General features: G+C 46.0%; 1 protein-coding gene across 1 annotated transcript in view; it reads right to left on the bottom strand.

The window, feature by feature from the left end:
* Positions 1 to 642: 642 nt before the first annotated feature.
* Positions 643 to 13,797, bottom strand: part of FSTL1 (follistatin like 1) — a 52,761-nt gene continuing 39,606 nt past the window's right edge. The window contains exons 7-11 of the mRNA XM_035000074.1: positions 10,806 to 10,924; positions 9,357 to 9,469; positions 8,919 to 9,029; positions 6,465 to 6,541; positions 643 to 3,352 (exon numbers count right to left, since the gene is read on the bottom strand). Of these exons, the coding sequence (XP_034855965.1) occupies positions 3,308 to 3,352; positions 6,465 to 6,541; positions 8,919 to 9,029; positions 9,357 to 9,469; positions 10,806 to 10,924 (465 nt within the window). The 3' untranslated portion in view covers positions 643 to 3,307. The remainder of the gene's footprint in view (positions 3,353 to 6,464; positions 6,542 to 8,918; positions 9,030 to 9,356; positions 9,470 to 10,805; positions 10,925 to 13,797) is intronic.

Raw genomic sequence — 13,797 nt, 5'->3', positions numbered from 1 at the left:
TTTAGAGCAGAAAGTCTTCTCCATATAGGACTAAAATTAAGAAAGCTGAAGCCTCATCAACTGGAATGAGCTGTTTTGGGAGACAGAATTATTGGGGCTGTGGAGTGCACAGTAGCTGTATGACTTGGACAGGGAGGTGGAAAGCAAGTACTGGTTATACATCTCCAAGATGGAGCAGAACAGAGGGTTCTAACTAGCCAACATTCAGTTCACTCAGCAATGTTTATCCTTATGGGATATGTATTGGGTAGAAGCCATTAAGGCGTCTGGCCAGAGCCTGGCTCCCTGTGTCACTTTCCCAGGTTTACTTGGCTTCTTGGTTTCATAAGAAACAGCCAGTCTCATAAGACCTTCAGGGGCTTTAGGAGCCATTTAGTTTAACCTCTTCCCGGTATAGGAATGCTTCCCTGACTTCTCATCACTTCCTACTCCAGACCCACCATCCAGGATTCTTTTAAGTAAACTTGTTCTATCTGTCCCTGAGTGAACTTGCCCTCCCAGTGGCAGTCCCAGATTAGGAGAAACTCTTCAGGCCTCTTTTAAGGCTCCTTAAGGCCAAATCCACTTTTATGAGGTAAATGGTTAATGTTCTCACAACTTTGTTTGATCTTAATTGGGGGTGGGGGGAGGAAAACAATATAATGACTGTTTTAATTTCTTTATTTATCAATAGTATCCAAAAAAAAATAAAGGAAGAAAAAAAAATCAGGAGTTACAAAAACAAGTTAAATGCAATATGGAAGCCTACTAATACAAATACATTTCACAAACACATAGGCAACAGAAACCTGTTCAAATTTGCTTCTTGAAACTTGATTATTTAAAAACTTAAGTGTAAAGGAAAGACATTCAGATTTGTCCACATGGGCTTATTAGCAGGTGGAGGAGCCCTGTTTTCCAAAAACAGTGATGGAGTCCAGAGTCATGGCATGTGAGAAGGTTTCCATGAACACTGAATCTTAGCAGATGCCGTAATATGTTAATAAAATCATATACACACTGAGAAAGCCCAAGGAAGCTTGCAGTCTAAGCCCTGTGCTTGTAGAGAGCTGGAGGAACTGAACCTGGTTTAATCCTATTTGCTCCATGCAAAGCTCTATGCAAGACTCCCCAAACTAGGCTATTTAGCAGCTTTCCATGAATGGTCATCAGATTGTATGATTCTATGGTGCAGACAATAGCGGCCCTATTTACAGGAGGAATGCAGATTTGCTCTTGGGAATTCCATGTTGCAGGGTTGGGTAGTCTTAGATGGCAACCACTGTCCTGAATGTAACTGGTGAGGAGACACTCTGGCTTCTAGCTTTAAACAAACTGGTACTCCTGTGCTCTCCCTCAGTGTCCAAGGGCTGGCAAAACTCAATCAAGGTGTGCTGTTCGGAGTTCTCCAAGGCAACTGGACAGGAAGGTGCATTTCAGCATGCACAAGTGGGGCTTGAAGAGAGCTTTTAAATGAGATGGGATGCATATAAAAGCTCAGAATTCTAAACAAAATGGGATGTTCTCCTTTCAAAGAAGAACAAGGAAACTTGTTTAGAAGGAATTCCACATTCAAGCACAACTTTCTCAGAGTCACCTGGGCAGTGCAATCTACCTAATTTCCCTCTCATGGTCTGTAATCTGCTTTCTGAAAATGAGATCTTATGTCAAGTGTTTAATCTTTGTTTTTCCAAGTGCATCTTAAACATGATAAATAGTGGGGTTAATAATCACAGAGTCCAAAAGATAGGAATGATAAATTTCTTCCCAATCACAGTTTGAAGACTCCATTTCCATCCCCGCCCCCCGCCACCTCTTTAAAATGTGAAACCATCTTTTGTCCTCATCTTGAGAGGGAATGCTACTTCTGTTTCCAAGAAGGTTAAGAATGGAGCGCAAAAGTGAAGGCAAAGTGAAGTGGTTCTCTTTCCCATTCTCTTCCTGGATAGACTTTACCCAAGAGGGCTCTACATCACAGCACAACCTGTGCAGCCCTCTGGAGTGAGGTCAGATTTGGTCATCTTGTTTGTAGCCATCTGACCCTTTTGTTGTAACAGTAAGGTTTCATTTATCCTAAGGAGAAGGAAAATCATAGGAATCTGTATCCTTCTGGACCAATTATCAGAACCTCAGAATTTATAATTTATCAAATTGAAAGGTTAATGCATTCCTACTTGCTCACTGAGGAAACTGAGGCCCAGAAATAGGAAGAGACAGGGCCAAAGTCATTCTCCTAGTTAGTGGTGGATCAAAGAGCATATTGATAGGCTAAGCCCTGCTTGGCTACACTTGTCTCCATCCTTTGGAATACTGATTTGCATGAACTTATCAGAATAAATGGAAACAAATTAGCTTTTTGGACCTTAAAAGCTTTGTAGGGAGACGCTTCATATTCCCCTGGCTTCTGCCTGAGGCACCCGCTGGCAGACTGCTGATCCACGGGAAGCCAGGGGGACAAAACTCTGAGCTGCATCTAATATGTGGCAGGGTGGGTGGAGTCTGGGTTATAGCGGTCCCTGCACCAGAAAGAACCCCAAACCCTCCCACCCCTGAAATGGTAGGACTACTGAAAAATAATTACAAAAGCTTAATTTCTAGTCAAGAAAATAAAATATTAAAAAACAACAATAATATAATGATAATAATTGAAGAATGAAATCAACTTGCCAAAAAAAGTTTTCCAGAAAAATAGCACCTTTGGTAAGAAGTTTAAAATTTGGTTAGGTCTCTAAGGGGCTCAAAGTATACAAGTATCTGCATCATTTGTGTATACCCTCCCAGAAACTCCCAAGTCTAGGGGACACCGGGTAACAAGGATGGCTGTGTAGCTAGAGGCAGTGGTTGGGGCCATGAGAGGCTCAGACGCCGGAGGTCTGTTACGCCGATGGCAACAGGAAGGGCTGGACGCAGAATGTGTTCCTCTCCAGTGAGCTTCCCAAACCCCTCCTCTGGGGCAGCCTGCAAAGTTCTGTCTGGCATTGCCTGCACTCCCGGCAGCATGTTTATAGCTGTGGCAGACTGGGGTTCAGATCTGGGACCGCTCCTCTCCCAAGCCTGATGCAGTTTCCTTACTTGTCTCCAGCCCCTGAGCACCATGTACAGTTTCTCTCAAAGCACTCCTAGAAATGAAGGCTATGGCCCTTCCCCTCCTAGCCAGCCACCCCCATTTCCTTTATTGCAAAACAAATAGACAAAATAAAAACTCATTGCTATACAAGCAAATACTGGTGATTGGGCGATTGCGGCAGACACTTGCATATACTGGACTCAGCGCTGAAGTGGAAGAGAAGGTGCCAGGCTCTGGACACCCTTCCCAAGTGCCTCCTCTTTAGATCTCTTTGGTGCTCGTTTTCTTGGTCTTTTCAGCTGTTTCCTTTGAGAAGCAGGAGAAAATAAGCATTGTGAATTATAAAAAAAAAAAAAAAAATCACTGGCATCTATCTAGTACTCAAGATTTTATATAGCATCGACAGAGACATGCTTCTGCTAAATTTTAGTTCTGTTTACTTGTCTGTCTCTCCTGTGGATGAGAACAACCTGAGGGCAAAGATCACGTCTTATTTTTGACATGGTCACATAGGGGCTGTCACTGAATTAAGAGCTGAGCTCATTTGAACACCTATGAAACCACAGGTCAGACATGATTATCCCCATTTTTTTTTTTTTTAAGATTTTATTTATTTGACAGAGACAGAGACAGCGAGAGCAGGAATACAAGCAGGGGGAGTGGGAGAGGGAGAAGCAGGCCTCCCGCTGAGCCGGGAGCCCAACGTGGGACTCAATCCCAGGACCCCAGGATCATGACCTGAGCCGAAGGCAGTCGCTCAACCAACTGAGCCACCCAGGTGCCCCCATGATTATCCCCATTTTAAAGATGAAGAAAAGGATACTAAATGCAAGTACTACAAGATGTTCCAAAAATCCCAGCCCCGAGAGGGGTTAAGAGCAACAGGCTTTGGAGGCAGACTGTCTGAACTTCAATCATGGATGTGCTACTTTCTGGGGGACTTCGGGCAAATTATGAAAACTGTGCCCCAATGTCTTCATCTACAAAATGAGGGTAATAAAGCACCATGTCTTACAACATGTCACATTTCTCCAAAGAAGCCATTCTTCCTTATGGCCAGTAAGCACATGAGAAAATGTTCAACATCATTAGTCATTAGGGAAATACAAGTCAAAACTACAACGATATGCAACTTCACACCCACTGGGATGGCTAAAATAAAACGTAATGGACAATAACAAATGCAGTGAGTTTGTGGAAAAATAGGAACACTGCTGGCTTGGATGTAAAATGGTACAACCACTTGGAAAACAGTCTGGCAGTTCCTCAAAAGATTAATCAGAGTTGCCATATGATCCAGCAATTGCACTCCTAGGTATATACCCAAGAGACCTGAAAACGTATGTCCACACAAAAACTTGAACAAGAATGTTCACAGCAGCATAATTCATCATAGCCAAAAAGGGGAAACAACCAAAATATCTATGAGCTGGTGAACAGACACACAAAATGTGGCAAATCCATACAATGGAATGTTATGTAGCCATGAAAGGGAATGGAGTCCTGACTAATGCTGTAACAAGGATAAGCCTTGAACACATTATGCTGGGTGAAGGAAGTCACACAGAAAATGCCATATAGTGTATGATTCCATTTGTATATGTCCAGAATAGGCAAACCTGCAGAGTTCGAAAGTAGATGAGTGGTTGCCAGGGGCTGGGAGAAGAGAGAATGGGGAGTCCCTTCTAATGGGCCTGGGGTTTCTTTCTGGGATAATGAAAATGTTCTGGAATTAGGCAGTAGTGATGGTTGATAATTTAGTGAATATACTAAAAACCACTGGATTGTATACTTTAAAAGGGTGAATTTTATGGTATATAAATTACATCTCAATAAAAAATTAATTAGGAAACAAACACCAACAGTGCCTGGCATTTAGCAGACACTGCTGGTTTCCCATCCATAGCCCCCTTAGCATTTCAGTACACTGGCATGGCTTCTTCCTGCCAACACCTGCCCCTCTTTGCCTGAGACTTCCTCTGGCTGCTGGAGCCGGCTCTGCCCACACATGCTGGCAGGCCAGAGATGCCCGGGAGCTCACGCTGCTGCTGGCGGCCCTCGCCAATGGCGGCTGGGAGTGTGTGGAGGAATACCCCTGCTCCCTTCCCCCTCAGGCATGAACTCTGGTCCCAGCCCTCCACAGCAGCACCAAGCTCCACACGCCTACAGCGGTAACATGCTTGGATATACACTCTTTATTGCTTCCTTCCCTTCCTGGGCTGGCTTCCCAACTCCCTTCTGGTGTCTCCTAGGATTGCTAAATCAACTATTTGTACTTGAGTCCTTGCCTTAGCGTCTGCTTTCTGAGGGAACTCACATAAAACACATAAAACTGTTACCTCTTATAATTCACTCCCCACTGTCTGCTCTGATCATTTCCCCACCCCAGAGGAAAGGAATTCCTATTAAGTTCTTTTTTTCTTTTATGTGGTCAGACTTGTCTGGAGACTCAAGGCTGATGAAATATGAAAAAAAACAGAAGGCTAGGAGCTTCTGCTTTGGCTTAAAAAACTGACAGGAGGTTTCTACGTTATCAGTGACAATAGTGACAAAATGCATATTAAAAACCGTCAATAAATATGAGCAATTATTATTTTTGAGCACTTAATTATTTTCGAGTCAAATACTTCATCTCAATAGTTGAGTAGCTCTGTGACTGTTAAATTCCCTCAGAACTTAAGTCAGAGAGAAGGCTTGTATACCAGACCCAGTCTGCAGACAGGTGACATGAGGCCCAATATCCTTTGTTAACTACACGGTAAGGCAGCGGGAAGACAGGCCCTTATAGCCCGCATATCCGGGTTTTCTCTCCAGCCCTTACCAAAAGTATGTCAGTGAATCGTTATTCTGCCAAGAGCCTTTTTCCCAAGAAGGCCTTCAACTTAATGACACAGAGCCTGAACAGAATTCTTATTATCTTCTCAAGTCTCCAGGAAGCAGAACCTCTAAGTTCTCTGGGTTTGTCAATCCCAGGCTGTTTTCTAACCAGCTTGGCATTTAACTGAGATCCTTTCTGCTGTGGTCCACATTACTGAATGTAATTTCCTGCTCATTGCCCCCAAGGAGCTCCTAGTGTTCGGCTCTGGGCACTGCTCGTGACAGGAAACAGTAACACCGCTTTAGACCCTGCTCATTTGCAAACCACTGCCAACCTATCTGCAGATCACCACCTGCCTAATTCTTACCTATAAAGCAATTTACCAAGCTGTAGCCTTCATCTGCTGGGACCTGCTGGACCCTGGAAGGACTCCATCAGGGAACTGTCTATATCATGGTTTGATACTGTGGGTTTACCATTCAGGACTTACTGTATGGACCAGAGTGGCCCCTTGCTCTCATGCAGCATTAGGCAATATCTGAATGGTGGAAGGGCCTAGTGGTCAGCAGATCCTGAGCCAGCATGGAGGTGGCAACTCACCTGGTGCTTTTGGAGCTCCTGGACATATCTGGTCATCTCCTCCTCTGTTTGGGTCTGGGCCCCCTTCTGATTCTTTCCTGCAAGAAGAACCAAAGCTCAGAGCAGTGGTCACTGAGGGAAGTCAGTTCAGCTCCCACCAATAGCTACCTTGTAGGCTCTCAATTTCCTCTCTCATTTAACCTATGGAAGGAAGGGTGAACTGCCTGCATTTCTGTGAATATGAAGTGTCCCAGTGCAAAGGACACCTTCAGAGTAACACTGTGAACAAAGCAATCTCCTTCACTTTCCTCTGGCCTCAGGGGAGCCTTCCCCCCTCCAGCGCAGCCATGCCAGGGGCAGGGCCTGCAGGGAAAGCTATGGGGAGTATCTGGGTCTTGACTCAGGAAGATCCTAGGCCAGTGATTCTCAACCATTTCCACACCCGCAAAATGTCCTACAGAAATTTTTGAGATACAATTGTTTAAATTCTACTTTTAGATTCTGATTTAATTGTTGTTGGGCGCCAGGGTTTTATAAAGGCTCTAGGTGATTCTAATGTGCAGCCAGGGTTGATAACCACTGCATCTAGCAATGTTTCCCAAATTTACAGGGTGGCTAGAAAAAATCATAGAATACATCCTAAAAACATAGGTTCCCGAGCTGCCCTTTTGCAGATTCTGATTCAGTAGGTTTGGGAGGGAATCTACGTTTACCGAGAACAGTGTTTGCTGTGAGGAAACACCGCTCCACCATGCCTTCTCGAGTTTGGCATTAATCTGCCCCTCACGGCAGTTTCCCTCAGCTCTGGCTCCACCTGGTTTCACGTCTTGACGCCCCTTTTTCTTTGCCCCGTTGGGATTTGTGATCTAAGACCAGATTGCCTTTCAGGTACTGACTTTGGAATGCGGCCTCTACAATGTCCTCTCAGATCCATGGCCCACACACCAAGGCAGGCTCACCTTGGGGCACTGCCATCTCCAGTGCTCTTTATACTATACCACAGAGGGCCCTGAACCTGGGCCACCCGGAGAGGGAGGACGAGCTGTCCAGTGTGGCTGTGGAAATGGGCACTGTCTCATGGAGGCGATCATTTGGGTTTGTCTGATGCATGTGATGGGGCTTATTATCCAGATGGGCATGCTTATTCTGTAAACCAGCGATTTAACAATTGCCTGTGTCTTAGAAATGGATGGCTACCCTTACAAAGCCAGACCAGGCACAGTTAGGTGTGGAGAGCTACCACAGGGGGTTTTGGGAAGATAAATACAGGATGCTTCCTGATTGGGGCACGTTGGGTCGTATTTTGAGATGTTCTCTCTTGGCTTCAGTAGGTACTGTGTGCTTAGCCTGGCTACCCTGACTTACAGTTTTGACTTCCAGCAATTTCTAAGTTTCTGAACAGCCTCTTCCTGCTCTTTGTCTCTGGAATCGTGTTGGCTTCTTGCCTTTCCACACTGAGAAGAAACTTGGTCCCGGGCAGTGACAGACTAGGGATCCCCTGGTAGGACTGAGTTCCATTGGTACTGTTGCTGCTGCCTAGGCTTCTTATCTAGAATCACCTCTTCTGGATCTTTGACCTCTGTCTCCCAGTTATCATCTTATCTGACCTCCCTGAACATGATCCTAAGACCAGTCTGCTTTGTCTCAGTTTTTTTAAGATTTAATTTTAAATTCACCCCATCTGGTGTAAATTTTGGGTTTGGTTCTTGCCAACTGACCTTTCTTCTCAAACCCAATGTGACTCTCCATTCTAGACCTGGCTTCACCCCCACTGTCTTTCCTCTAATCTGAATGGTGCCTGTTTTTTTCCTATGACCTGGCTCTGATTCAAGAGTTTCTTTTGATCTTTGGCATCATTCCAACATGCCATGTGGTTTCTGCACTTGTCCCCCCAATTTTCTCTGACATCTCTATCTCCTCAACCCACACTGACCATGTCTCAACCTTTTTTTCCTTAGGGATTACCCGAGTCTGTTAATTCAAAGAGGGCCTATGAACATATCTCTTTTTTCTGCTGGGTATGGATGGCAAGGAGGAGTCATTTTGTCTTCCAACCACCTGAGTTTTCACATAGAGGATTTCCTAAGCTGTTCTAAGGATTAAGTGGGTAAAGTGCATAGGAGAGTGCCTGGCATGCAGCTCTAAGTATTTGCTTTCATTATCATTATTGTTACTCTTCTTATTATTCCAATCTCATATCAACATCTGACCTTGCCCTGCATCTTAAACCTCTCTTCTGCCAAGCCTCTGGAATGAGTATTGACCTTAACGCATCTGGCAGAAGTGCTTTGCCCTCGATGCGGCCCACTGGGCACTCTTACACTACAAACTGGAGTCTGTGACTTGCTCCCCGGTTTCCTTGCTCCTGGCCACTGCACTCTTCTCCATCATCCCCACCCTGACTTCTCCTATGTTGGGTTCACAAAGGTCGCTCTCTCCCCGCCGTTCCTTCCTCCTGCCTGAGGGACAGCGCACCGTCACAGGTCATGGCTGTGCAGACCCAGTTTCCACAGGCACAGACGCAGCGGTTACAGTCCACCTCGGTCTCTGCTCCATCTGCGTACGTCTCATCCTCCAGGGCACACTCTGGTGGGACCAGAAATAAGGGGCATCGGTTTAGGGTGAGGGCGGAACAGGACCTGCTGGCTACCGTCTGTGCACTTTACCCCTTTCTCAGACAAGACCTGCTTCGGCTTATCCTTCAGAGGCAACATATCTGGGTAAATGATGCCATCGATCCAAAGATTTCTGGACGCTAACCTCAGCATGTAGATGATAGGCTAGGGCCCAGTCTAGAATTGTGGAAGGAAATTTTCTTAGCAAGCTCTGGAAAATTCCATCAAGTATCTTTATCTTGGCCCTCCCCAAAGGCCCCCATTCCCTACAGCTTCATATTTCTCAGGTTAAGCATACTCTTCTCTGGAGGACTGAAGGTCGGGTTGAGGCATTTGAGGAACTCTTGGAAGCTGAGTTTCCAGTCAGCATTTTCGTCAGACAGTTCAATGAGAGCATCAACACAGAGCCCTCTGGAACAAAATACAGGAGAAATATGTCAGCAAGACCTCAGCTTCACTCCCACAGAAAGGAACTAAACATTGGGATCACATACATCTGGGACCTCCAGGAGGCCAAGGGGGCGACTGTTAATTGAAGAACTTTCTGCACTGCCTTCCCACAAGCATCATCCATCCTGACTCCTGTAAGCATCCAACCTTTACTTTGTTACTTGATGTCAGATTATTCACACTGTTCAAATGCACCCAAGAAGACTAAAGTTTCTTGAATGGTGTTGTCCACTTTGATTGACAAATGTTCTCACTGCCTATGCACCTTCCATGAGCAATTGCCTTTCCCCATGGTACTGGTTAAGTCAACCAAACTAGGGAAATCAAAACAGAAGGGAGATGAATAGATGATAGGAATGGAATGTGTGATGGAGTTCAAGCAGGCATCGTCATTATCACTATTCTAGAAAGATAAACGTATGTTCAGAAAAGTTTTATGGAACCCCAGTTCCCTCATGCTCCTCTTGGCCTGGATTTGAGCCTTAGTTCAATCACTTCCTACCCAAACGGCCTTGAGCTAGCTCTTCAACTATTCTGAGCCTGTTTTCTCATCTGTAAAATGAGGACAGGGAGGCCTCCTTCACTGGGATATTAGGAAGATCAAACACTGAACTTGTAAAATATTATCTAATTTCAAGTTATCAAAATATGAAGGATTTTCAAATATTATACTGTAAGGTCTTGGACTACAAAGAAAGAATCATTCTAGAATCTGGGCTTCATGCTTTCTATTTCTTCTGAACAAAAGAGGTGCTGTTCCTATTTTTAATTCTTGCTGATGTACTGGAACCACACCAGAAGTTTCTTAGGGGTTAATTTTTATTAATATTTACTCTCGAATAATATCAGAAAAGGACAGGGACAGGCTCTCATTTGTGACAATTAGGGTTCTCTATGTGAAATAGCACCAATTATCTTAAAAATCAGAACTAAAGCTATTTTAGACTTGCAGTTAAAGAATACAGTAATGTAATTCCTTCAGAAAATTAACCATTAAAACATTACCCATGATACTCAGAAACACTTTTGCTCTGATGTGACCTTGATAATTTATTTTAAGATTACATTCCATTGCTTGCAAGTTCTGGCCAAAAACAATAACTACTTGATCAGATACCAGGGGTGCTCAATATATTAGTTCATAATGTTCACAAAATAGACCAGGACAGAATTCCTATTTTGCTTTTTACTTTTCACTTGCACTGGCTGCTCCCTGTAGGGAGGAAGGGGTTCAGATCCCCTTTCCTAACCAGCCTTCGCCTCATGGACCACTCCCAGACCCCTCGACTCCACTCACCTAAGCAGTTTGTTGTTCTCCTGGTCTGCATAGGTAGTGATGTTGATGGCAGTTTCATTCTGCTCCACAAATTTCAGTAATTCACTGGAGTCCAAGCGAGAGTCACCATTATCAACATTCTAGAAAGGGGATGAAGAGCTCTTTCAGGAACATTTTGTAGAACTGTCTCCCACTCAGCTTGACCCATCTTTGGTTCATCTTGCTCATTCCAACCCTGCCCCGGCCTCAGAGCTACAGCAACACAGGCTTGAAGATGTGAGAAGCCACCTGCACCCCAAGATGAGAGAGGGAAAGTATGTGGGCAGAGGCCACCGAGGGCCTTTCAAACCCAGACCTTGCTCAGAAGGGCAGCTGGGATACAGGCCTGTGTTTACGCAAGCAGCTGGGGTCCCGATGGGCGCTCTGCAGCCTCATCCCTGACATTGTCCTGCAGACATTCTCCACATAACCTCTGGGTGCAGGCCAGCCACCAGACCCTGTTCTCAAACCTCACTGGACATGTAACAACATTCTAAATCAGAATCTGTGGCAGAGCCCAGGAAGTGTGTATTTCTAACAAGCTGCTTCGGAACAACAATGCAGGTAACCCTCAGAGCTCACTCTGGGAGTCACAAGACCACTTCTTGCTGCTTGATTTCCCTGGCATGCTCTCATGCTTAACATTCACACTGGCACCCCTAACCAAGCACATCAGTGAGAAGTCACAAACATAGGCACCCCAATTGATAACCTGCAGGCAGAGATGGTGCAAAGCCCCCCTCCCAACCCCTCTGCTCTGGGCTGGGGGCCCCACTGCAGATGTGTGCAAGGTCCTTGGCTTACGGAACACAGGCTGTCCTCATGACCCAGCTGACATCCCATGAGCACAAGGTGAGGGTACAGTGAGCGCAGGCATTATCCCCTCTTTGGCAAGATGCTAAACCGAGACCATAGCCATTTGGGACCATTCAATAGGCCCAGGCCGCCACTGCAGGAGGAGGGTGTTGAGGTCAAGATCTTATCAAATTCTAAGTTGATCCTGCTGCTCTCCTAAATAGTTACAATGGGAGAAAAATGTTTTTGAAAATTCTTTTCCCTAGGCTGCCTCGTCTTGCTGCCTTGGGAAATAATCAGCATTCCCATGTTACTTTCAAGGTGGCTCCCCAGATGGTGTAAGGGCTTCGGGAAGAAAAGTCTGTCTAGGTTTCCAGGTAGAAGGGACTCTCCTTCCATGACTGTCCTGTGTCACATGTGTTCTACTCTAAGGTTGTAAATCTTTCCATGGTATGTATAATGCTGGGTATGTATAAAACCATGCTAGCCCTTGCATCATTCTTGTCCCAATTCCTAGCAACAGGTCTCAGATGTTCTCTAGTCCCTATACATCCACCCTGAGGAAACCGCCCTTCACCTTGTGAAGGCTTGATTAACTAATGGAGAGAAATGAAGTAAGGTTGGCCAGGGGTCATTCTTAGCAGTGCAGGACTTTCTTGAATCCAAATGTTCCAAGTGCTGGACAGACAGAAGCAACCCTCACAGACCCCAACAGCATCACAGCCCGATGAGGGAGTGAGCCTGAAGAGGAGTTGCGCAGCCATGGCTGCAGACCCGGGGCCACACGGCCCCTGGGGCCACCAGGAACCTGCGACTACGGCCCAGGCAGCTCCCAAAAGGCAGCGCTAAGTGCCCACACTGCACATTCAGTGGGGCCAGAATCCAGGCCTGGAGCTGAGGGGAGAGCCAGTCTGCACGCTCATGTCAGGAGGGACCAAGCAGGCCTCCCCAGGCCAGCTCTGTATGTGGAATCCACAGGAAAACAGAGGTCTGGTACCTGCCCCAGAAATATCCTGGACTGCCCGGGGGCCTGCACTCGCTCACACACAGCAGCTGTGCTGATGGGGGACATGATCCCAGAGTAAGGGAGGTAAGAAGTCTGGCTCCGATTGTGGCCCTGGCCACCAGGGGGGTCTGCCACCAGGAGTCCAGCGTGTGTCTATGACGTGACCATGACAGGCTCTCTCTACCTGGGTCTGTTACACTTTCACTGGAGAAATCATGAATGAATCACCAGGTGAAGTGAGAGTCTGGTTTTGGTCTTACCCCAATTCTGATTAGATTTTCTTTTCAACTAATTTTGATGTAAGGAATACCAGCTGGGCTGGAGGGCAGTCCCTGGTTCAGAAACAGTTTTTGTGAGATACCAGATCTCTCACCAACAGGCAGTTATCTGCCTAGTGGGAAGGAACCTCCCTTTGAAGACTGCACCACACAGGACTCCAATAATCACCAAAAAGTAGATAGTGAAACCCCTATTTTCTCAGAGGACACTGCCAGAATGTCTGGGAAAAGCAAGCGTTGTGTGAGTCAGTCATGATCAAGCTTCTGTGGTTAGGAGTGAGAATGCCCTAGAGGAAACTACTTTCTCAAGGGGCCTCAATTGGAGAAGTTACTGCTGGAGCAGGTGGAGAGGTGTGGAGAGGGGTGTGAGGCCCAGGTACTTGGGAATCAAATTAGTAGCAGGTTCCATTGATGCCTGAGGCAGGGTGCCTCCAAGGGACCAGCCACTAGGAATGATTATAAGGTCCCAAGAGGCCCCTTGGAAAGAGTGTTCTGGGTCTCTTGGGCCTTAGCAGCCATGGCCAAGTCACTGCACACAACCTGGCAGGTGCTGCTCACTCAGCTTCTGAAAAACCATTTTCTTCGAGTTACTTTCTGTTCCTGTGTGACTCTCCTGTCTTTGCACTATCATGTGTTTCTCTGGAGATGAGGAGCTACCCTCTGCCCCAAGGGCTCTGTAATGCTGGGGGAGTGAGACAGAGGATAGACTGAGAAGGGCTGTGCTTTCTCAGCCAGGTGTGATCTCAAACACTTGGAACCCAGAGAGACATACTTTCTCAAGGGGTCTCAATTAAGCGACTCTTGGAACCCAGAGAGACATACTTTCTCAAGGGGTCTCAATTAAGCGACTCTTGGAACCCAGAGAGACATACTTTCTCAAGGGGTCTCAATTAAG

This window comes from Mirounga leonina, unplaced genomic scaffold (assembly GCF_011800145.1).
Source record: "Mirounga leonina isolate KUSES-001 unplaced genomic scaffold, KU_Mleo_1.0 Mir_115, whole genome shotgun sequence".
NCBI lineage: Eukaryota > Metazoa > Chordata > Mammalia > Carnivora > Phocidae > Mirounga > Mirounga leonina.
The sequence above is the reverse complement of the archived record's forward strand: the minus strand, read 5'-3'. Positions and strand labels throughout refer to the sequence as shown.